Here is a 25,543-nt window from a genome sequence, read left to right as displayed (position 1 = left end):
AGCACTCCATCCTCCCTCCAGCGTCCTCAAACGTATTTTTGACTCGAATGTCTCAAGAAACTCATTTTGCAATAAATGTTCGTTTCCCATTAATCGTACATTTTTCAAAATCCCATCACCCCAAAATCCCATTTCCCATCACCCCTCCCCTCTAAATCTACCCCCTTGCCCATCCCCTCCAAATCATCCCCATCACCCATCTCTTTCAAATCTTCCCCCTTGCCCCTCCCCTCCAAATCTTCCCAATCACCCATTCCTTTCAAATCTCCCCCCACACCCCTCCGCTCCGAGACTCTCCCTCGCTCCTCCCCTCCTAGACTCCCCTCTCACCCCTCCCCCTCAAAGCGTCCTCCCCGCTTCTTCCCCCTTCCAACTTTCACCTTCATCTCCCTCAACCTTCTGCCTCGCTCTTCCCCCTCGTCAAATAACACCTCACTGCGCCTCTCCCAATCACCATCAAACCTTTTGTCTGCCCCATTCTTCCCTTTCTCCAAGCTATTCTGTAATCTCCGACACACCTTCAACAGCTCTTCCTCCTCTTCCACATCTTACCCTACCGCTCCCCCCCCCCTGTTCTGTATCCGATGCTCCCCCTTCCTCTTCCTTAACGGTATGGACCTCAAACATCCGGGGCCTTCGCTCAAACTTGTCTGATCTCTCCATACAGGTTGCTTCTGACAAACCAGACGTGATCTGCTTAACAGAAACTTTCCTCCTTCATGATGTCTCTGATTCCTTGGTATCTCTCCCAGGTTACTCCCTCCTCCGGTATGATAGACCTGAGCCTCGTCCTGGAGGTGGGGTTGCTATCTTTATAAAAATCTCTCTTCCTCACTCGCCCTGCACTGCCCTCTCTCCACCTCACCCCCAGGAATACCTTTGGCTACGGCTTCCCCTTCGCTCCCACCTTTTGTTCATATGTGTGTTGTACCGTCCACCAAACAGTGATGACTCCATCTACATCTCGCTGTCTGAGAATATGGACCAACTTCTATCTACCCATCCCAACTCTCTCTTCCTCATATGTGGTGATTTCAACTGTCACCATGCCAGTTGGCTGGGTGTGGGTACCGCTCTCACCAGCCATGGCTCTTCAGCAAAGGACCTCTGTGACTCACTGGGACTGACACAATCTGTCAATTTCCCGACCCGGATTTCAGTCAACGGAGCATCTTCTCTTCTGGACTTGGTTATGACTAACTTCCCTGAAAATGTCTGCTGCTCTTCTTCTGCTCCAATCGGCTCTTCTGATCATGTGCTTGTTAAAGTGGACATCTCTCTGACCATTCTCAGAGAGCCTCCTCAGCGTCGACGAGTCTGGCATTTCACTCAGGCCAACTGGCACGGTCTTCAAGCAGCCATCAATCATCTGGACTGGTCTCCCATCTCTACTGCCTCTGACATAAATTCTTCCTGGGAATTCTTCCAAAGCAAACTGCTCTCTCTCATGCACAGATTTATCCCATCTCGTCTTCTGTTGTCTTACCCTTCCTCCCGTCCATGGTACACGGAATCTTGTGGTGAGGCTATTGCCCAGAAACAACTTGCTTTCGTCTCCTGGAAAGCAAATCCAACGGAAGGAAATCTCATTTCCTTTCACAAAGCCCGAAACAAGTGTGTGTCCACCCTCAGGAGAGCCAGGAAACAATATCTCTCCGTTCTCAGGACTGAACTCTCTTATCTGTCTCCCTCTTCCAAATCCTGGTGGCGTCTGGTCAAATCTGTTTCTGGTGTTTGTTCCCCCTCCATCCCCTCCCTCACCTCAAATGGCCACACGGCTGACTCCGCGCGTGAAAAAGCTGAATGCCTCAACTCTGTGTTTGCCTCTAAATCTTCTGTCACAAACCCATCCCTCTCTGTACCCACCGTACCCAGTCGTACCCAGCTGCTCCTGGACTCTGTGTCCTTTCCTCCTGACAAGGTGGAAAAGTTTCTGTCAACCCTCGACTCGGATTCTGTAACTGGACCTGACGGCATCAGCCCACGGGTCCTAAAATCCTGTTCTTCCGCTCTTTCACTCCCTCTCTCTGTTCTCTTCACCCTCTCTTTTGCTCAAGGTCATCTTCCATCTGCTTGGAAATCTGCCAACATCACCGCTTTGCACAAAAAAGGTGCAAAAACAGATCCCAGCAACTACAGACCAATCAGCCTTCTCCCAATTATCAGGAAAGTCATGGAATCCATCATTGCTTCAGATATGAAATCTTTCCTCTTCTCCAATGGCTTGATCTCTGATCATCAATTTGGTTTCAGACCTGGACACTCTACTCTGGACATGCTGCTTCTGCTTTCTCAACAATGGATGGAGGTCCTCAATGCCAAACAGGAAATTAGAGCAGTCTCCCTTGACATATCACGTGCCTTCGATACGGTCTGGCACCCCGCTCTGCTCACCAAACTCTCCTCTTTTGGTATCAATGGAAATCTCCACGCATGGCTGGCGGACTTCCTCTCTAGTCGTAGTCAACGTGTGGCCCTGAATGGGTTTCTCTCATCTCCTCTTCCTGTTCAGGCTGGAGTTCCACAAGGCAGTGTTCTGGGCCCTGTGCTTTTTCTGGTCTTCATCAATGATCTCTCTGACTCTCTTGAAAATCCTCTGTATCTCTTTGCTGATGACTCTTCTCTCTGTCGCTCCATTCTTCATCCCTCAGATCGGCAGTCTGCTGCCTCCTCACTCTCTGCAAACCTGGACAAAATCACAAACTGGGCAAACAAGTGGAACATGTCTTTCAATCCTGACAAATCTCACACTCTTACGATGTCTCTCCGAAAAGACCGACTGGACAACCCTCCCATCCACTTTCTGAATAATCCTCTCCAAGAAGTTCTGTCACTCAAGCTTTTGGGTCTCACTATCTGCCATGATCTTTCCTGGGAAAACCACATTTCAAATCTGACCTCCAAAGCCAGTCGCCGACTGGGCATCCTCCGTCGTGCAAAGTCCTTCCTTGGCACACCTGAGCTCCTCACCACATACAAGGCTTTCATCCGCAGCTCAATGGAATACTGCTCTCCCCTCTGGGCTGGTGCTCCTGCCTCACACCTAGCTCGTCTTCACGCTGTTGAAACCAAAGCATTCAGAATCATTGGAATCTCCCGCGATGAAGCTAACTCCAAGGGCCTCTCACTCACTCACCGCAGGCAGGTTGGTGGTCTTTCCATCTTCTACCGACTCCTCTCTGGCCTTGCCCCCCCCAGCTCTCTCTGGGCTCTGTCCCGCAAATATTCCTCCAGGTCGCACAAGATCTGCCTGCAACCCTCTTATGGTCAAACTGCCAAAATCAAGACTCTCTGCTCACCTTCACTCCTTCATTCCTCTCTTCTCCCGCCTCTGGAACAAACTCCCTCACTCTCTTCAATCCCACTCCACCCTCCAGGTCTTTAAAACTGCTGTTCACCACCATCTCTTATCTTCACCCATCCAAAACCTTGATCTTTTCTACCCCCGCTAATTTCACCCCAATTCCACTTTTTTGAAATACCAACTTCTGTCCTGGAAGTCCTTGGTGTCCTTGTGTTTTATACTTCTCCCTCCACCCCCCACCCCCTTGCCACGCCTCCTCCCCCCAAGCCCTCTCCCTTCCACACATCTCCCTGCTCTCAAATGTTGTGTTTGTGTGCTTCCCCTTCTCTCCCCATCTTGTTTTCCGCTCCCTCTTTTTGTGTGTTTTGTTTGTCTGGTTGATTTGTTTGTGAAGTAAATGTTAGCTCTTTCACGAGCCTCGATTCAGTATACAAAAAAAAAAAAAAACATCAATTTTCATCCGATTGATCCGAGCTATGGTCACGATCGGCAATTTTAATCTTGAGGAAATGGACAATTTAATGTCTCCATGGAAACTTTTATTTTAAAGGGAAGGTGGGGGTGGGGTGTATTTTTGGAATATCGCGCTCTACACGACATCCTTCTTGTTTGTTTGTTTGTATGTTTGCCTGGTTGTCTGCGATCAGGATATCTCAAAAAGGTATGGATTGATTCGGACCAAACTTGGTGGACAGGTTGAACGTGGGACAAGGACGAATTGACTATACCCTGGTGTGGATCTGGATCTGGATCCGGATCAGAAATTTAATTTTTTTTTAAAGCGAATCTTCACTATTGAGATATAGGGTCAAAAACAATGTATCGCACAATATTTTAAAAAGTTGTGGACAACCAATGACAAAACTTGGTGGATGAGTTGGTTAGCTGACAAGAACAAGCCGATTCGATTTTGGTTCAGGTCTGGATGCAGATCTGACCTATCAGTGGGATACAAAACGTAAACTGTTCAACCTGGTGGAGTTTGAGCTCCACCGTGTCTCGTTCTAGTATTTATAAACGTGATTCAAGTCTATGGGTTGAATATTGCACATGAGTGGAAAATTATGATATTTCATGATTTATACCATCTTTGTCAATTTACACCACATTTGGTATAGTAAATATGGATATTTATCAATCACTATTGTCCATTATTCAAACATATATGCAGCTATAACCCAATCAACTCCAATAGTCACATGGGAACTCGTGCTCTGCACACATTACCACATATTACCCTTTATTATTTATGTTATTACATTTTCTGATTTTTTGGATTAAGAAACATGGGTTTAATATTCTTTGGCAGAAGTATACTGCATAATCAAGACCGCACTATGAATGGTGTTGGCTTGATGGTTAGGGTGGTTTGCTTAGGATCCTAGGGTCCTGAGTTCAAGCCGCTGTCGTTCCGTTGAATTAACACCAGGTGGGTCGACTCAGCCTGTCATCCTTCCGAGGTCGGAAAAATGAGTACCAGCTAGCTGATAAGGGGACACTGCATCAGTGGCACAGCCGTCCCCCAGAAAATGATGCAGCCAAGCAGCCACCGGCTACATACTAATAAATCATCAAGACCGCACTGAGGCTTCTCCGGAACTGCCTGTGGAACAGTGGACGGCAAGTGCATTGGTCCAAGATAACATCACAACACCAGGTAGAGCACATACAATATTGAAAGCCTCACGCGTAACCCACTGCCGGTATGCACACCAAGTCACCGCTGCTGCACTGCGCATACTACAGAAAAGGGCAGATGACAAATATATGGAGATTCATGGCAATGGTGAACAACAGGATTTCCCCACATGGGCAAAAAATAAATATGAAAAACACCCACAATTCAAGCCTGGAGCTAGAACTGATAGTGATGGGATATGAGGTCACTTGGAGAGGGAAACTTTCCCTCTCTATGTCAGAGTACTTGGTCAGCCTGTACCGTGGATGTTCGCCATGGATCAGCTTCACTATGCGAGGTGGCTACCTTCTGATCATGCTGGCCCTGCCCAAGAAACACCCTGAAGTATATGAGGCATTCAAAGATGGCAAGTTTGTTGTTTAGAAATCTGGCCGTGTGTTTTCACTGATAGAGCTAGACCACAAACACGAACAAGAAAATGCGGTTATCAAAAGTGATGGAGGTGCTGTAGGCCTCACGGAAAACCATTCAGCTTGCAATGGCTGTGGATGCTTGCAGGACTGGAGTTGGCAAGGGCAATGAAAGAATTTAAGACTTTCTTGAACACTGAAAGTGAGTGCACTCGCCACCAAGAACAGACACGTGGAGTTCAAAGGGCATTTGAAAGGATGTCAAGGCCCTTGTGTCAGCTGTAGAGGAATTGGGAAACCCTTCACTGAAGAGACAACAGACCTCCATAATCAAGATACAAAGGATGTTAAGCCTCCACTTGGTGTGGAAAGACTTAACCAAGCTGACCAGCTAGGGCAATTCAAAGTATGAGGTTTATGTGGAGGAGAGACTTGATCAATGCTCAAAGACAATCACTGACACCATCAAAAGGAAGAATCTGCCACTGTGTGGAACCTCTCAAAAAACACAGAGAAAGTTCCAAACCAAGACCGCTGCCCCCAAGAGTGACTGCAATCTATATCCCAGACGATACATTGTCTGACAGACCAGAGAGGGCAATCTGGAGGAGTTCTTCAAGCATGAGAAACTGGCTTTACCTCCTTGTCTTCCATGGGGCAACTCAAAGTTGGACAGAAGTCAGAACTTCTCCCCTACCTTGAGAAAGACACTCAACTAGAAGCACCAGATGTTGACGTAAAGATGTTGGATGGTGCTGCAGTGTTTAACGTGCTGCCACCAATAAACTGCAAAACCTTAATGGACTATGTGGACAGTCACAATGGCCTTTGAGCGACACAGTGCACATACTTGGACAAGCACAGAATGTCAAACGTTTTATGCGACAGATATGTGTACGTCAGCTTGAAACAGAGCACCAGAGAGGTTACAGGTCAGGTAATTAGTTGATGAGTAACCCTCAGCGCAGCAACAACATCAAACTGGCACACATTCTCACGCAATGATGTAAACAAACCTGACCTGCTCGCCTTTTTGGCAACACGCATTGAGAACATGAAGACACCAGACGGAACAGATATGCTCAGCACATACAATGAGGACGTTACCAGCTCACCTGTGGTGGATAAACTGGGTATTGCTCAATGCAGCCATGAAGAAGCAGACGACGAAGTCATCCTTCACACAAAAGAAAATGTCTATTCAAGAATAATGACAAGAACTGTTGACACTAATGTGCTGATCCTTGCAATGGCAAATGCACTGAAGTTGAGCAAACAGGAGCTGTGGATTGCATTTTGGGTTGGCAAACACCAATGATATATTCCAGCCCACACCATTGCTGATTAACTGGGCCAAGATCCTGCAAGGCATTGCCATTCTTTTATACGGTCACTGGATGTGACATGGTTTCAGCACTCGCTGGCATAGGAAAGAGAACTTCCTTTGAGCCATGGAAAGCTTACTATGATGCGACACAAGCTTTTTCTCACACTTTCCACTCAGTCAGAAGACATCTCTGAAGAGGATGCTGCATCCATTAAAATATTTGTCATCCTGTTGTACAGATGCACATGTCCCCTCAGCAGAGCTAGCAACGCCCACCATGTGCTGTTTACCCTGGCAACACTGGCAACACTGGCAACACTGGCAACACTGGCAACACTGGCAACAGGACTATTAAGAACACATCTCCGACTCGGGCTGCCCTTGTGGAACACACATGCAAAGCGGATTATCAAGCTGGACATGCCTGGGGGTACATGCTTGTCGCCGGGTAGGAGCTACCCACCCCAGAGAACCGGGGCTGGGAACCAACTACTGGAGGATGGTCACCGAGATGGACAACACTACCAGAGGCATCCAAGTCATGTCAAGAACTGATCCATTGTGGATGCACGAAGGTTCGCAGATGCCTGTGCTGCTGTTGTAAAACCAGTCTTCCCTACACTGCACTCTGTGCCTGTGCTGGGAACTGCCAACAGGAATGAAACCTTTGTTGAGAGAGGAGAAAGCTTTATATCTTGTGAAAAAACACATATCCTTACCTTTTGTACACTTTGTTGCAGGTTGCATGCAAACAACCCGACCATTGATCAAATTGATGTGTCTGTGTGTCTGTCCGTCAACGTTCTGGTTTCCGGGTGGTAACTCGACAATACCTTGGCCGATTAACTTCAAATTTAACATGGCGGTAGAACATGACATTAGCTTGGTTCCTTTGAAAACCTGGATCAGGATTCCCAAATGGAATTATCTCCTCTGTGTTTATTTATCAATAAAATTTGTAGAAACAAAAACTGTTTTATATCTATTTCATGCTTCCAAATCGAAGGTAAACACATATTTAACACATTTTAAAGTGAAGCAATCTCCAATATACTCATGCTAATATAATATATTTACACATGTGCCACTAACTTTCAACCTACTACTTTATAAAATATTCAATAACTTCACCCTGCGGTGCGATCTAAAGTGGGGATTGCTTTTACAAGATTCCCCATACAAAACTATATGAAGTTTACAAGTTTCATTTCTTCCAAAATTGAACGATTTATTTTTGCTTAACTGATGGATTATGACGCTGGGTACACTGAGCACGTGTGCAAAATTTGAGGGAAATTGGCCAAGCAGTTTTGTATTCTACAATGTTCAGGCATACATACACACATGCATACATACAGTACATACATACAGTACATACATACAGTACATACATACAGTACATACATACAGTACACACATACAGTACATACAGTACACACATACAGTACACACATACAGTACACACATACAGTGCATACATACAGTACAGACATACAGTACATACATACAGTACACACATACAGTACACACATACAGTACATACATATTACATACAGTACTCACATACAGTACACACATACAGTATATACATACAGTACATAGAATACATACAATACATACAATACATACAAAACATACAATACATACAATACATACAAAACATACAATACATACAAAACATACAAAACATACAAAACATACAAAACATACAATACATACAATACATACAATACATACAATACATAAAATACATACATGCATAAGTACATACATACACACATACATACATGCATACAACAACAAAACAACAGGCATTTTAAGGCCATTTTCCCTGCTAGAGCGGGGGTTAGCCTTGCAGTCCCCATGACAATCTTCTCCATTTTGCCCTATTTTCTGCATCTCTCCTTGTGAACCCCCTTGCCCGCATGTCTTCTTCCACCATCTTTAGCCAAGTCTTTCTCGGTCTTCCCCGTCCTCTACTTCCTTCTACATTAATTTCCATCACTCTTCTCAACCAGTCACTTTCATCCTTCCTCAACACATGAACAAACCATCTCAACCTGTTCCTCTTCACAGCATCAATCACCGGCTCTATTCCCATCATCTTTCGCAATTCATCATTTGTCTTCCTCTCTCTCAACGATACTCCACACATCCACCCGACCATTCGCATTTCCACCCTTTCCAACCTTCGTTGCTGCTATACGTTCATTACCCATGTCTCGCTCCCATAAATCATAACATTTCTCACACATGCAGCATACACCTTTCCCTTCAGCTTCAACGACACTCCCCTCCTCGTCAGCACGCCACTCAATTCCCGAAACTTCTTCCATGCACATCTCACTCCAGCAACCGTTGCTGAGTCTGATCCACCTTCTCCATTCAGCATGTCTCCTAGGTAACAAAATGTTTTCACACCTTCCAGCTTCACGCCGTCTTCAAGATCCAACTCAACATTTCCTCCATCTGCAGCTCCCCCTGTGCACACCTTACACTTGAATGTAGCTGCCACACTGGTTAATGACCCTCTCAGACCACTACATTTTTTATGAACCCACTCAGCGCACATTGTACATTGAATATAATCCTCCGACACCCTTCCTGCACACAGCACACGGCCACTTCCCATTTCTTTCCACCTCACCACATGCTTTACCACTTGCCATCACCTTCGTTTTTCCGATATTCACCTTCAGACCTTTTGTCTCCATACATTCCTTCCACTTGTTCATCTTCTCCTTCAGTCCATCCATACTTTCTGCAATCAACACCAGATCATCTGCATACAACAACTCCCATGGTAAACCCTCCTTTACGTTCTGAGCCAGCACCTCCATCACAGCTACAAATAGTAGTGGACTTAGTACCGACTCCTGATGCACTCCCACCTTCACCTCAAACTCACCACTGTTCCCGTCCTTCGTCCTTACAGCTGTGCGTGCTCTTTTGTACATTGCCATCACTACTCTAATCAACCATTCCTCCACTCCTAACTTCCTCAATGCCCATGTCACTACTTCGTGTTGAACCCTATCGAATGCTTTCTCCAGATCAACAAACCCAAGAAACAACTTTTTCCTCTTCTCCATGTACTTCTCCTGCAACTGCCTCACAATAAAGAGCTCGTCTGTCGTTCCTCTTCCTGGCATAAATCCAAACTGCATTTCGTCAATCTTCACTTTCTTCCTTATCCTCCTCTCCAACACCCTTTCCAATACCTTCATTCCATGCTCCATTAACTTTATTGCTCGATACGAGCCACAGTCCAGAGGGTCACCTTTCCCCTTGTATAGACTATGGAGGGACGAGGGTAGTCAGTTCCCAATCCACTGGAATGCGGGCTTCTTTCATCACCAGATTGCTGGTTCTCTTTTTGAGGCAATGTTTTTATGGCCGGATGCCCTTCCTGACGCCAACCCAACAACATGCATACAATACATACATACATACATACATCATGATAATTGCTGAATGTTTGTATGATTATCCATATGTAATTGTTGCAAAAGCTGGACCCGGTGGAATCAGGTCATAAGGAGCGTCCAGTCTGAGTGTCAGAGGTTGGCGGTCAAAAGTTGCCCCAAATAAGTCATAGCAAAGACTTTAAAATGGTACATGTGGCTTCCTTGCTTGACGCTCAGTGTTTAAAAAGGAGAGAGCATAGACAAACTGCCGTAGGTTGACAACCATTGTGCAGGCTTAATGGGCCTATATGGATGGCCTCCTCCTGTTTTCGGACTTCCTTGTAAGAGAACGAACTCATTATAAAGATGATGACATGACATTTTAATGTGAATATACACATATTTTAAGGAACTAAAGGTGTGAACGAAAGAAAAGTTTAAGTTTGTGTTTGATGTTTGATGCGCAGATCCGCAGCAGGCATACGGCTTTGGTGGCAGCACTGGAGAGATCACGTGAGTTGTGGAAGGACCTAACAGAGATGCAGGAATGGCTCAACCAGGCAGAGGAGGAGTACTTAGGAAAAGATCATGAGTACAAGGTTCCCACAGACCTGAGCCAAGCCGTGGTTGAACTGAAGGTACGATGTCCTAGTTTTCTTATTTTGTGAACTTGCGAGGTAGTTTGGACTTTGATGGCTCAGTTCCACTCCAGAAGCTGATTTGGTAGTCGGTGGGCTGAAAAGTTTACTCCAATCGAATTCAACGATCATCGTGTCTTAGCTTTTTATTGGAGGAGCATATTCAGCAATCTTAATTCATGTAGAAGAAATAAGCCAAATATTATCTCTCTCATAGGCCAAACAAGATAGCCCACTTTGAAGTACAGTACATTCCACAAGATACCGTGCCAACCTGCTGGCCAATGTAGTGGTCTTGTGCCAACAGATGTCACGTTTTTAGTCAGATCCTGTATTATCAGGAATTCTAGCTAAGAGTTGAACTATCGTACCTGTCCAAATAACGTATTAATCATAATATTCAATCCTAATGTTCATTAAAAATCACGAAAACCGCAGGTTGGAAAATGCCCAAGCACAACCAACTGGAGGGTTTGTCAAACATTGGGTGAGGGCTTGCGGAGTCCGTTTCTAGCTATCTTCCGGGACTAACACGGGACACTAGCGCTCAGATCACAACCCTCCTGTCGGATAGGATGAGGCAACACTGGCCTGCGTAAAGACCCTGAGACCCAGAGATGGACTATATCTCTTGGTCTATTATTGCAGTCATGTGTCAATCCACCCCCTATGGGGGGGCATTTTATCATCTCTACACTTGCGTAATCTCTCACATTAAATGAGGCTCTTGCATGATACATCAATTAATGCTTTAATATTTGTTACAAGGAGAACCTTACAATTATTTGTTTTACCCTCCTCTTTTGGAAATTCCACACCTGTACACCGTTTCAGGTGGTCTATTTGTGTTACCCAGTCTTGGGCTACCTGGGATTTCAATACCTGACACAGTGACGTCATGCTTGCTATGTTAGCAATTTAACTCATGAAATGTATCAGTTATAACACATATGATGTATATCAGTTATATCAATTATATGGGGAAAAAAAAAACAATATTATTTTATTATCATCAGTACAGCTGTTATCTGTTATATAATTTGACATCATGCAAGACAAATCCTGATAATATCATTCTGGAATGATCTGAGAACAATTCACATGAAGTGGAATGTTAACGCTACATCAATATGGTGTCCCTGGGGCTACCATAGAAATGTATTACATTGTGAAAACAAGAGAACATCATAAAATATACGAGTATATGAAATAGATTACATTCTGTACTTGTTTTCTTTATCGGCAAGAGAGAAAGCTGAACTATGATCGGTTGTTTATTTGTTTACATGCTCGGTGCACTATCAGGGTGTGTATCCTGCACCAGGCCATTGTGTGGGGCCTACATGACGTGACACACCCAGGCAGACGACCTTGCCCATAAAACCAATAAAACAAGATATCTTGGGCACTTACACCTAAATAAACTCTCACACAACATCTCACAATATGTCCTTCCATCTGATGCAGGAAGTAAAGGTTTACATGACTTGTAAGTAGACAAAACACCAATTGTTTTTAACGACCACCGTGAACACACACCTGATTGGCAACAATGTCGATAGCTGACGTCATATGACACGTGATACTTGATGTGGTGACATATGACAACCATGATACTTGATGTGGTGATGTCATAAGACACCGTGATGACATCATATGCCACCGTGATACTTGATGTGGTGACGTCATATGACACCGTGATACTTGATGGTTATGTCATATGACACCATGATACTTGATGTGGTGACATCATGACACCGTGATACTTGACGTGGTGACGTCATATGACACCATGATACTTAATGTGGTGATGTCATATGACACCCTGGTATTTGATTTGGTGACATATGACAGCATGATACTTGATGTGGTGACGTCATATGACACCGTGATACTTGATGTGGTGACGTAATATGACACCGTGATGCTTGATGTGGTGACGTCATATGACACTATGATACTTAATGTGGTGATGTCATATAACAACCTGATACTTGATTTGGTGACATATGACAGCGTGATACTTGATGTGGTGTCGTCATATGACACCATGATACTTAATGTGGTGATGTCATATGACACCGTGATACTTGATGGTTATGTCACATGACACCATTATACTTGATGTGGTGACATCATGACACCGTGATACTTGACGTGGTGACGTCATATAACACCATGATACTTAATGTGGTGATGTCATATGACACCCTGGTATTTGATTTGGTGACATATGACAGCATGACACTTGATGTGGTGACGTCATATGACACCGTGATACTTAATGTAATGACATCATGACAGCGTGATACTTGATGTGGTGTCGTCATATGACACCATGATACTTAATGTGGTGTCGTCATATGACACCATGATACTTAATGTGGTGATGTCATATGACACCGTGATACCTGATGTGGTGATGTCATTACACCGTGATACTTGATGTGGTGACATCATTGACACCGTGATACTTGATGTGGTGACATCATATGACACCATGATACTTGATGTGGTGACGTCATTACACCGTGATACTTGATGTGGTGATGTCATATGACACCGTGATACTTGATGTGGTGATGTCATATGACAACCTGATACTTGATTTGGTGACATATGACAGCGTGATACTTGATGTGGTGACGTCATATGACAGCGTGATACTTGATGTGGTGTCGTCATATGACACCGTGATATTTGATTTGATGACATATGACACTGTGATACTTGATGTGGTGACGTCATATGACACCGTGATACTTGATGTGGTGACGTCATATGGCACCATGATAATTGATGTGGTGACGTCATATGACACTGTAGCGGTTACCGCTGGATGCACACAATCGCCTTGCACCGGCCAGAACACGGCCAGACGCGCCTCTCCCGGGCATGCCCGGACTCACTGTTCCCGGGCACGCCCGAACCTCCCGGGCACGCCCGGTCTCGCCTTTCCAGGGCTCGCCCAGAGCGTCCGGGCATGCCCGCTATCGCCTTTCCAGGGCTCGCCCAGAGCGTCCGGGCATGCCCGCTATCGCCTTTCCAGGGCTCGCCCAGAGCGTCCGGGCATGCCCGCTATCGCCTTTCCAGTGCTTGTCCAGAGCGCCCGGGCACGCCCAGCCTCGACTTGCCAGGCCGCAGCCAAACACGCCTAGCCCGGGCAGGTCCAGACTCGCCTTTCCAAGGCTCGCCCTTGACACCCGGGCATGCCCGGTATAGCTTTTGCCGGGCAAACTTCCCGACATAAATGTGTATATATATTGCTGCCCGATAAACGGGCTTTTGTCAGAATACCTGAGCTGTTTTGTTTTAATAAAGCAACTCGGACGAATTCCGTCTTTGGTCGCGTCACTTCTTTCGACTCGCGTTGGAGCGCAGCTCCCTCACTGGTGACCTACCGACATGGACACGGCAGTGACTCTTAAACTGCCTACCTTCTGGGAGGCTCACGCGGCTGTTTGGTTCGCCCAGGCGGACTCCCAGTTCGCCCTGCGAGGCATCACCGCGGACGACACCCGCTTCCACCACGTCGTGGCAGCGCTCGGTTCCGCCACCGCGGCCCGCGCCCTGAGCCTCCTCGAGCACCCGCCCGCTGCCGACAAGTATGACGCGCTGAAGACGCTCCTCCTCGACGCTTTCGCCCTCTCACCGGCGGCACGCGCACGGCGCCTGCTCGACCTGCCCGAGCTCGGCGACACGCGCCCGTCCGAGCGCATGGACTATATGCTCTCGCTGCTCGGTGAGCACTCTCCGGATTTTCTGTTCCGCGAGTTGTTCCTTCGCCAGCTGCCTCACCCGGTACGCCTCGCCCTGGCTGGCACGTCGATCACCGATCCCCGCGCCTTCGCCAGGGAAGCCGATAAGATCTCCTCGGCGGGCCAACACATCGGCGCGGCTACCTGGAGCCTGCCGCCGTCCGAGGCGACGCCCGAGTGCCCTGCGCGGTTGGAGGCTGAACTGCCGGTGAAACTGGCGGCCGCCACGCCGCACCGACCGCTTCCGACACGACGGCCGGGGCCTCCACCTGACCAGGCGTGGTGTTATTACCACGCCAGGTTCGGACACAAGGCTCGGACGTGCCGACCCCCGTTCACTTTCGGCAAGTCGGGAAACGGCCGGGCCGGCGTTCATTCCCAGCCATGAGCGCCGGCCACTCAGGCAACTTGCTTTTTGTTCGGGACAAAGCGTCCGGGCGGTGTTTCCTTTGTGACACCGGCGCCCAACTGAGCGTCATACCCGCCTCCGAGCAGGACAGGCGGGACGCCGTTTGCGGCCCCTCTTTGGTCGCTGCTAATGGCTCGGCCATACGCACTTTCGGCCCGCGCAACGTCACCCTCTGCTTCGGCAGCCAGCGCTTTCAGTGGACCTTTGTGACCGCCTGCGTCCCTATGGCTTTGCTGGGCGCCGACTTCCTCTGCGCACACGGGCTGCTGGTCGACGTCAAACGTCGTCGCCTTGTCAACGCCGTGACCTTCAGCTCCCTGGCGTGCACGATGAGCAGCTCCGCGCCGACCGAACTGGCGTGCGCCCTCCCGACGGCAAACGAGTTCGCTCGCCTGCTCGCGGAATTCCCGGCCCTCACACGGCCGACGTTTTCGGCCGTCGCAGTGCGGCATGGGATCGAGCACCACATACCCACGACGGGCCCGCCGGTCTACGCCAGGGCCCGCCGCCTCGACCCGGCCAAGCTCGCCGTGGCAAAGGCCGAGTTCGACGCGTTGGAGCACCTCGGCATCGTGCGGCGCTCTAATAGCGCGTGGGCCTCACCACTGCACATCGTGCCAAAGCCGGGGGGCGGATGGCGCCCGTGTGGCGACTACCGCCGCCTCAACGACGCTACCACCCCCGACAGGTACCCGATCCCGCACATCCAAGACTTTTCCGCCCGTTTGGCGGGACAGGTCATATTTTCCAAAATTGACCTGATACGGGGATACCACCAGGTACCTGTCCGGGCGGCCGACGTCCCGAAGACGGCCGTCATCACGCCGTTCGGCCTGTTCGAATTTTTGAGGATGCCGTTTGGCCTCAAGAACGCGGCCCAAGTGTTCCAGCGCTTAATGGACGGCGTGCTGCGCGACCTGCCATTTCTTTTCGTCTATCTGGACGACATCCTCGTCGCCAGCACGTCCCGCGCCGAGCACCTCCTCCACCTCCGAACACTGTTCGGTCGCCTCAGCGAGCACGGCTTAATTGTCAACCCGGCCAAATGCCACTTCGGCACAACGACCGTTGACTTTTTGGGCCACCGCATCACCAAGACCGGGGCCGTGCCGCTGCCGACCAAGGTCGAGGCCATCACCACGTTCCCGCGTCCCCGTTCCATCAAGGCCCTACAAGAGTTCCTCGGCATGGTGAATTTTTATCACCGATTCGTGCCCCGCGCTGCTCAGCTCATGCGGCCCCTTTACGAGGCCCTCCGGGGCAAGCCGGCCAAGCATGACATCGTTTGGTCCGCGGCCATGGACGCGGCCTTCGAGAGCGCAAAACGGGCCCTCGCCGACGCAACGCTGCTGGCTCACCCGGTGCTCAACGCGCCCATCGCCCTCACTACGGACGCCTCCAACTACGCGGTGGGCGCCGTCCATGAACAATGGGTGGACGGGGTTTGGCAGCCACTCGCTTTTTTCAGCCGGCAGCTCCGGCCGAACGAGTTAAAATACAGCACGTTCGACCGTGAGCTGCTCGGTCTATTCCTGGCCGTTCGCCATTTCCGACACCTCCTGGAGGGCCGCCCGTTCACGGCTTTCGTCGACCACAAGCCATTGGTCTACGCAATGGCCAAAGTCACGGAGCCGTGGTCGGCCCGCCAGCAGCGCCACCTCTCCGCCGTGTCGGAATTCACCACGGACATCCGGCACGTCGCCGGCAAAGACAACGCTGTGGCCGACTGTCTTTCTCGGGCCAGCGCGAACGCGGTCCACCTCGGCGTGGACTTCGCGCTCATGGCGGCCGACCAGACCACCGACACCTCGGTGCAGGCCCTCCGGGCGGCGGACACGGGCCTCCGCCTGGCCGACATCCCCTTCGCGGGCACCGTCCTGCTCTGCGACGTCTCCCAGGGCCAGCCTCGCCCCATCGTGCCCGTTTCCTGGCAGCGCCGCATCTTTGCCTCCATCCACGGCCTTTCTCACCCGGGCCGGAAAGCTTCTCAGAAGCTGGTGTCGGCGCGTTTCGTCTGGCACGGCCTTCGACGGAACGTCCGCGACTGGGCCAACGCCTGCATGGCCTGCCAGCGGGCCAAGGTCCACCGCCACACCCAGGTCCCGCTGGCACCTTTCACCGTGCCTGCACGGCGTTTCGACCACGTCCACGTGGACCTGGTGGGTCCCCTGCCCCCATCGCGGGGGTTCACCCACCTGCTCACCATGGTGGACAGGACCACCAGGTGGCCGGAGGCCGTGCCCCTCACCTCCACCACCACCGCCGACGTGGCGCAGGCGTTCATCGCCACCTGAGTCGCGCGCTTCGGCGCACCGGCGGACATCTCGTCCGACCGCGGCCCACAGTTCACGTCCGAACTTTGGGGCGCGGTCGCCCGCTCGTTGGGGGTCACGCTGCACTGCACCACGGCCTACCACCCCCAAGCCAACGGGTTGTGCGAGCGGTTTCACCGCTCCATGAAGGCCGCACCCATGGCCGGCCTTCAGGACGACGGTTGGACCGACCGGCTGCCGTGGGTCCTTTTGGGGCTCCGCACGGCCCCCAAGGAGGACCTCCGGGCATCCGCCGCCGAGCTCGTCTACGGCCAGCCGCTCCGCGTCCCGGGCGAGTTCGTGCCCGACGCTACCAGTCCCTGGTCCGCCGCACACCAGCGCTCGGACCTCCAGGAGGCCGCCCGCCGATTTGCCCCCGTGCCAACGTCCCGCCACGGTGGCCCCCAGTCCTACGTCCCCCCGGCGCTTCGCACAGCGGAGTACGTCTTTGTGCGTCATGACGCGCACCGGGGGCCAATCCGGCCGCCGTACGACGGGCCCTTCCGGGTCCTGCGACGGGGCGACAAGTCCTTTGTCGTCGACGTTGGCGGCCGGTCGGACCGGATCTCTGTGGACCGCCTCAAACCGGCGCACATGGACGTCGACCGACCACCACGGTTGGCCCTTCCTCCGCGGCGAGGCCGCCCCCGTCCACAGTTCCCCCCGCTCGACCACCCACCACCACGTCGGACCCCTCCCCACGACCCTCCAGGGGTCGCTTCGGCCCGGTCATCCGGACCCCCCTTAAATTGACCCTGCCGGTGCAGGTCGATTCTGGAGGGGCGTGTGTAGCGGTTACCGCTGGATGCACACAATCGCCTTGCACCGGCCAGAACACGGCCAGACGCGCCTCTCCCGGGCATGCCCGGACTCACTGTTCCCGGGCACGCCCGAACCTCCCGGGCACGCCCGGTCTCGTCTTTCCCGGGCATGCCCGCTCTCGCCTTTCCAGGGCTCGCCCAGAGCGTCCGGGCATGCCCGCTATCGCCTTTCCAGGGCTCGCCCAGAGCGTCCGGGCATGCCCGCTATCGCCTTTCCAGGGCTCGCCCAGAGCGTCCGGGCATGCCCGCTCTCGCCTTTCCAGTGCTTGTCCAGAGCGCCCGGGCACGCCCAGCCTCGACTTGCCAGGCCGCAGCCAAACACGCCCGGGCAGGTCCAGACTCGCCTTTCCAAGGCTCGCCCTTGACACCCGGGCATGCCCGGTATAGCTTTTGCCGGGCAAACTTCCCGACATAAATGTGTATATATATTGCTGCCCGAAAAACGGGCTTTTGTCAGAATACCTGAGCTGTTTTGTTTTAATAAAGCAACTCGGACGAATTCCGTCTTTGGTCGCGTCACTTCTTTCGACTCGCGTTGGAGCGCAGCTCCCTCAACACCATGATACTGACGTCTTATGATTATCTACCAAAACTTGCACCCTAAATGAGTTTGCCAACACGTACTGCATTTCCAAAACGCATAATGTATGTACAATTGTACATACATTATCTTTAATAAGGTGTTAATAATGTCTCACAAATATGAATCCTTTTTTTTTTGTATTTTCCGAGAAAAATATGCATCAGAAAGGAAACCTTTCATGAGTTGTTTTCATCTGACTTTGTTGTTAATGGAACTGGATGTGCAAGCTTCCTTTTCTTTTGTAGATCCGTCTTTTGAGACATGTCAAACAATACGCGACTTTCAAAATGACGTGTGAATGCTAACGAGGCCTTTTGCACGTGTGCTGTGTGTGTGTTTACACTGATTCGGTTCTGCTCACCGGGCAATTTTAACCTGCCGTTGCTCGGCAAAGCCTGATTGAAATAATCTTTTTAACATAATTTTCAGCATTTAGATGCAAGAGTGGAAATTTCAACATCGTTAACCATAATTGTTCTGTTCCTGAATGCAAATACGACTCATGGAAATAGGAATACAAGTCGGATCTGTGGATGAGAGGCGTCAGGTTCATACAATTTCCTGTTAATCCAATTAGCTAGCAGCGACAGTGGTTATAACGCCCATAGGCACACACACACACACACACACACACACACACACACACACACACACACACACACACACACACACACAGACACAGACACAGACACACACACACGTGTACAGAAGCTTCTCCTTTACCAATATATGCGAAATCTAGTATAATTTATTTTGTGGCCCCAGAACCAAACAATATGTATATATATATATATATATATATATATATATATATATATATATATATATATATATATGACGGAACTCGCAGCCCATACACCTCACACTTCAATCCCGAATCCCTCCTCCTTCCGAACATGATTAATGGTATGATTATGGATCTCGGATATGGTTAATGGTATGATTTAACATGATTCATACCATCATTTTAAACTTATTCTGTGCATTGACAAGCTCCAGATATGACCTTCCCATCAGTGTATGACCTTCACAAAAAGCACCCACACCACATACGGTGTCTCCTTCTGGGAAGTGTACCTCAATATGACGGCAACAGCTTCCCAATTTCAGAAGAAAAAGAAGAGGAAGAAAATTTCAGAGGAGCTTCCCAATATCAGAAGAAGAAGAAGATTTCAGAGGAGCTTCCCAATTTCAGAAGAAGAAGAAGAAGATTTCAGAGGAGCTTCCCAATTTCAGACGTTCATTAAATGAATCACCAGGCCTGCATGGTCACATGAGGTAATCCCACAAGTTTAAAAGTGCAAGACAGGGATGATTCGGGAAGTGGTGTATAACGCGTCGGTCCACAGCCCGTCCACAGGCCTTGCTCACATCGTCGGAAGTTTTATTCAGTACGAGCTGCAAGAAATCAACTGCTTGGATGAGTTGATCAAAAAGTTCTCCAAATATGTTGTTGTGCAGAGGCACACCCCTTTCTCACATGTATGTTTCCAAGTATTTTCTGCTTATTTTGGAAGCTTTGTGGTCATTTTATGGTGCAATCCTTATCAAGCAGGCACAGTATGGATTCGGCTGCCCCGATGAACATCATTGCTCGGGGTTCCTGTTCATGCACGCTGAGCATTATGGGGCGGATTACGTTATTTCTAAAGTCGCGTATTGGCATGTCGAACATGTGACATATTTCTATACATGCGGCATAACTAACGCAATTGTTCATCTAATGTTGTTACACTAAGAGAGCAATGTGGGAAGGAAGAGGATTTATTAACAAAGTAAATGATAAGTAGATGAAGAAGAAGGTTAGTCATTGTTTGTAATTTATGCACACAAATTCCTCCTGTGGTCACATTACCCAGCATGCCATGGATGAAGTGAAGCAGAAGGAGGTGAAGGTGAAGATTTTGAAGGACGGTGTTGGAACCGTTGTGACCACCGGAGCAGGGACAGGTCGTGACAAGCTCAAGGCCGAACTTGCCACCGTGATGGCGAACTACCAACGTCTGTGCAGTCGTCTGAAGGGAAAGCACAGCATGGTTCAGGTAAATTAATTAATTACAGATTGTAAACCTGATATTGGAGACCTGTGAATGCTTCTTGTACACGTTATAGTAACTCTTCCTTTCTTATTAGGCAATGGCTTTGATTGTTTGAGCAAAGTCACAATGTGAACACCGTACCTGTATTGATTTTGTGTCTTTTTTTAGCCGCGTCGCAGACGCTGGTCATAGAGTGCCCTCTGCTGTTGTTGTTGTTCTTCTTGTTCTTCTTCTTCTTGTTCTTGCAGAGAAGACAAAACCTCAAAGCTCCACCCATTCTGGGAACCATAGCTCCACCCATTCTGGGAGAGGCTTCATATAAACAAATATCCACCATTTTATTAACTCGCATAGCTTTGAGGCCTGTTTTGTAGGCCTGTGGTGTCTTCCTCTCTCACACAGTTTTATTTCAAATCAAATTCGATATATCATTTCATTTTTCACAGTCACTAACATAGTTTTAGACTCGGTTGAAAAAAAACGGGAAGAAAATCCGATGAAAGTTGCCCTTTATAGAACGAAATGAATTCTCAAAGGCCTGTAACTTCAAGTCCATTGAGATATTTTTTTTTTAATCGCGGCATGCTCAGTCATACACCGCCCGAAATAACAGACGGGAAAATGCCGAGATATATATATTTTGTTTAAATCGCGGCATGGTCAGTCATACATCGCCTGAAATAACAGACGGGAAAATGCCGAGATATATTAAAAATTCGTCGCCACACACGGGAAATTGCCGAGATATATTTTCACTTTGCACAAAAATAACATCAAGTAATCGAATCAATAGGAATGTCCTGTGGCTATAACATCGACGTTATAGGCACAGCTCCATCTAGGCATTGTGTAACATCGACGCGGCTTTTGTTTTAATTAAAACTTTTTGTACTTGTTTTTTTTTTGGATACAAGATTGAGGCTCGTGAAAGAGCAAACATTAATCACAAAAAGGGAACGGATAAATGGACACATAAAACATAAGATAAAGGGAGCGGGAGACAAGATGGGGAGAGAGAGGGAAGCACACAAGTACAACAGTAGAGAACTGGGACATCGGGAGATCTGTGGGAGGGAGAGGGCTTGGAGGGAGGAGGCACGGGAAGGGGGGGGGGGGGGGGGGTGGGAGAGGTAAAGAACACATGGACACAGCTAAGACTTCCAGGAAAAAAGTCGGAATTTCAAAAAAGTGGATCTGGGGTGAATTAACAGGGGTAGAAAAGATCAAGGTTTTGGATGGGGGAAGATAAGAGATGGTGGTGAACAGCTGTTTTAAAGACCTGGAGGGAGGAGTGGGATTGAAGAGAGTGAGGGAGTTTGTTCCAGAGGCGGGAGAAAAGAGGAATGAAAGAGTGAAGGTGAGCAGAGAGTCTTGATTTTGGCAGTTTAACCATTAGAGGGTTGCAGGCAGATCTTGTGCGACCTGTAGGAATATTTGGGGAGGACAGAGCACAGAGAGAGCTGGGGGAGCAAGGCCGGAGAGGAGTCGGTAGAAGACAGAAGTCGGTAGAAGTCGGTAGAAGACAGTCTTGAAGGTGATGCTTTTGGGTATAGAGAGATACTTTATCGAAGCTGCTCATCACATCACCGCAGACTCTGCTTGAGAGTAGGCCCAATGCCTCAACTCAATTCTGGCCTCCAAATATCATGTTAACAACTCATACCACTTTCTCCTCATTTTAGCCCTTCATATCCATTGAAATTGTGGAGAATATTCTGTCCAGCCTCAACCGTGCTTTGCCAATGGGCCCAGATGGCACCGGTGCCCTTGTTCTCAAATGCTGCTCTTGCTGCTCCTCTCCTGCATTCTTCAGCCTGCCCATCTCCTTTGGCTCCTGTATACCCGGAAGTCAATTAACATCACTCCCGTACTGGGTGCGGGTTAAGCGACTTTCAGGCCACGCTGTGCAGGTTCCAATCACACTGACAGTCAGGCAGCAGCTCAATAACTCTCTGCTCACCTGGAATTAATGAGATGCTGGTCTGATAAGTGGACCACAATTTTCTATACCGACAAATGTCATGGTCTTACCTTGTTTGTCCTGGAAGGATCGTTGAACGAATCCACTTATCTATTTCCATGGTCAGTCACTGAAAAGTTTTCTGTCACTTGAAGGTTACGCCTCACCGTCAGGCATGACCTCTCCTGGGCCAACCACATTCTCGAAGGTTACGCCTCACCATCAGGCATGACCTCTCCTGGGCTAACCACATTCTTGAAGGTTAGGCCTCACCATCAGGCATGACCTCTCCTGGGCTAACCACGTTCTTGAAGGTTAGGCCTCACTATCAGGTATGACCTCTCCTGGGCCAACCACATTCTTGAAGGTTAGGCTTCACCATCAGGCATGACCTCTCCTGGGCTAACCACATTCTTGAAGGTTAGGCTTCACCATCAGGCATGACCTCTCCTGGGCTAACCACATTCTTGAAGGTTAGGCTTCACCATCAGGCATGACATCTCCTGGGCCAACCACATTCTTGAAGGTTTGGCCTCACCATCAGGCACGACCTCTCCTAGGCTAACGACATTCTTGAAGGTTAGGCCTCACCATCAGGCATGACCTCTCCTGGGCTAACCACATTCTTGAACGTTCGGCCTCACCATCAGGCATGACCTCTCCTGGGCCAACCACATTCTTGAACGTTCGGCCTCACCATCAGGCATGACCTCTCCTGGGCCAACCACATTCTCGAAGGTTACGCCTCACCATCAGGCATGACCTCTCCTGGGCTAACCACATTCTTGAAGGTTAGGCTTCACCATCAGGTATGACCTCTCCTGGGCCAACCACATTCCTGAAGGTTAGGCTTCACCATCAGGCATGACATCTCCTGGGCCAACCACATTCTTGAAGGTTTGGCCTCACCATCAGGCACGACCTCTCCTGGGCTAACGACATTCTTGAAGGTTAGGCCTCACCATCAGACATGACCTCTCCTGGGCTAACCACATTCTTGAACGTTCGGCCTCACCATCAGGCATGACCTCTCCTGGGCTAACCACATTCTTGAAGGTTAGGGTTCACCATCAGGTATGACCTCTCCTGGGCCAACCACATTCTTGAAGGTTCAGCCTCACTATCAGGTATGACCTCTCCTGGGCCAACCACATTCTTGAAGGTTCGGCCTCACCATCAGGCATGACCTCTCCTGGGCTAACCACATTCTTGAACGTTCGGCCTCACCATCAGGCATGACCTCTCCTGGGCTAACCACATTCTTGAAGGTTAGGGTTTACCATCAGGTATGACCTCTCCTGGGCCAACCACATTCTTGAAGGTTCAGCCTCACCATCAGGTATGACCTCTCCTGGGCCAACCACATTCTTGAAGGTTAGGCCTCACCATCAGGTATGACCTCTCCTGGGCTAACCACATTATTGAAGGTTAGGTTTCACCCTCAGGCACGACCTCTCCTGGGCTAACCACATTCTTGAAGGTTAGGCCTCACCATCAGGCATGACCTCCCCTGGGCCAACCACATTGCAAGCTGGCTCCTAAAGCCAGCCATAGACTGGGCATCCTCAGTTTGTTCAATTTCATTCCTTGATGATTCACAGCTTCCCAGGGTCTACAAGGCCTTTGCTCGTAGCTTAATGGAGTACGGCCTTTCTCTATGTCCTGGCACCCCAACATCACAGTTGTCTCGTTGTTTCCTCCCCTCTTCTCTCTCTCCCTTTTTCCTTTTTATTCTTTCCCTTCCTTACTGTGTCCACTGCTTACAACTGTCCCACTGCCAGTTTGTTACCTTTTTATCCTCTGTCCCTTCACTTTTTCACGAGCCTAGATCTTGTATAAAACGGAGCTACTCAGTTAAAAATGCGTTTTGAGCTCTGCACTTCACCTGTCACTGAAATGTCCACATTTTCAATGCACTCTCAATATCGAGTCCCATAAAACGAGTGATGTCATCAAAATGTGGAATGTTCATCCTTCAAATCTTTGTCACTATGCACTATTTGAAACTCCGGTTTTGAAAGATTTACAGGTAGTTGCCGTGTAACGTCGGTGTCCATGAGTGAATCATTCAAAGAACGCACATGTTGGTTTCCCATGTCCATCAATGCTGCCATGACCACGTAACCATCCTGCTGTATATCTAAACGTCATGATAGTCGGGCGTCCGCAAGCCCTCCTGGTTACAGGATGAGCGTTTGTTTTTTGGATCATCGTGTTTGTGTTGGTGCAATCACCGTAGTTTAGCAGAAGCCTTAAAGGAAATGAAAAATTGTCATTCATTCCATCATACATCAGAGAGCGGAACCAAAAGAAGGATGTGGATGTGCGATGCATTGCTCCGCATCGGTGATCTTTAGCGTTAGTCCAACTCATTCAATTCAAAATGATATTCGATACATGCCAGAAATAGTTGATGTTTGTCTCCGGGGAGACCACATCACATCAATGAAGAATTGGCCACGATGAAGAGCAGCTGAGATCGGAATGTGCCAATTGGCTTATTCTCAATCATAAATACGGAATACAATTACTTTGTGTATGTCAGACTGCCTTTGGTCAAGCAGCCACCTCATTTATCCACAATGTCTTGTATCACTCTCATGGACACAACGCTCACGGATGTATAAACTATCTAAACTTTAGATTCCAAATGAGGAATTCTTTTTTGGGACGGATCTTCGGTTAAAGTATCATTTGGAAAATCTCCAGTGGCATAAAATTTTCAAACACGAGGAAATTTTCTTTTATTTGTGCAAGTTTTATTTTATTACCCTCGCCAGAGAAGAGGGTATTGCATTTGAGTCCGTTTGTCTGTCTGTCTGTCTCTGTTTCTTTGTTTTTCTGTCTGTTTGTTTGTCCGCACAGAATAAATATGATTTTCCCTGCAACCGTTGGTCCGATTGACAGAAATTTTCACCATAGCTGCAACTCCACCG

The 25,543-nt window shown here is 48.8% G+C and overlaps 1 protein-coding gene across 10 annotated transcripts in view; it reads left to right on the top strand.

The window, feature by feature from the left end:
- LOC137439963 (dystrophin) overlaps positions 1-25,543 on the top strand; it is a 1,283,433-nt gene that overhangs the window by 443,662 nt on the left and 814,228 nt on the right. For all 10 annotated transcript variants that reach the window (XM_078768445.1, XM_078768443.1, XM_078768444.1 and 7 more), the window contains 2 exons: positions 10,555-10,725; positions 20,468-20,650. In XM_078768445.1, the coding sequence (XP_078624571.1) occupies positions 10,555-10,725; positions 20,468-20,650 (354 nt within the window). The remainder of the gene's footprint in view (positions 1-10,554; positions 10,726-20,467; positions 20,651-25,543) is intronic.

The sequence above is a fragment of the Myxine glutinosa genome, chromosome 14 (assembly GCF_964187855.1).
Source record: "Myxine glutinosa chromosome 14, kmMyxGlut1.1, whole genome shotgun sequence".
In the NCBI taxonomy this organism is placed as follows: Eukaryota; Metazoa; Chordata; class Myxini; order Myxiniformes; family Myxinidae; genus Myxine; species Myxine glutinosa.
Note: the sequence above shows the minus strand (reverse complement) of the source record. Positions and strands in the feature narration are given on the sequence as shown.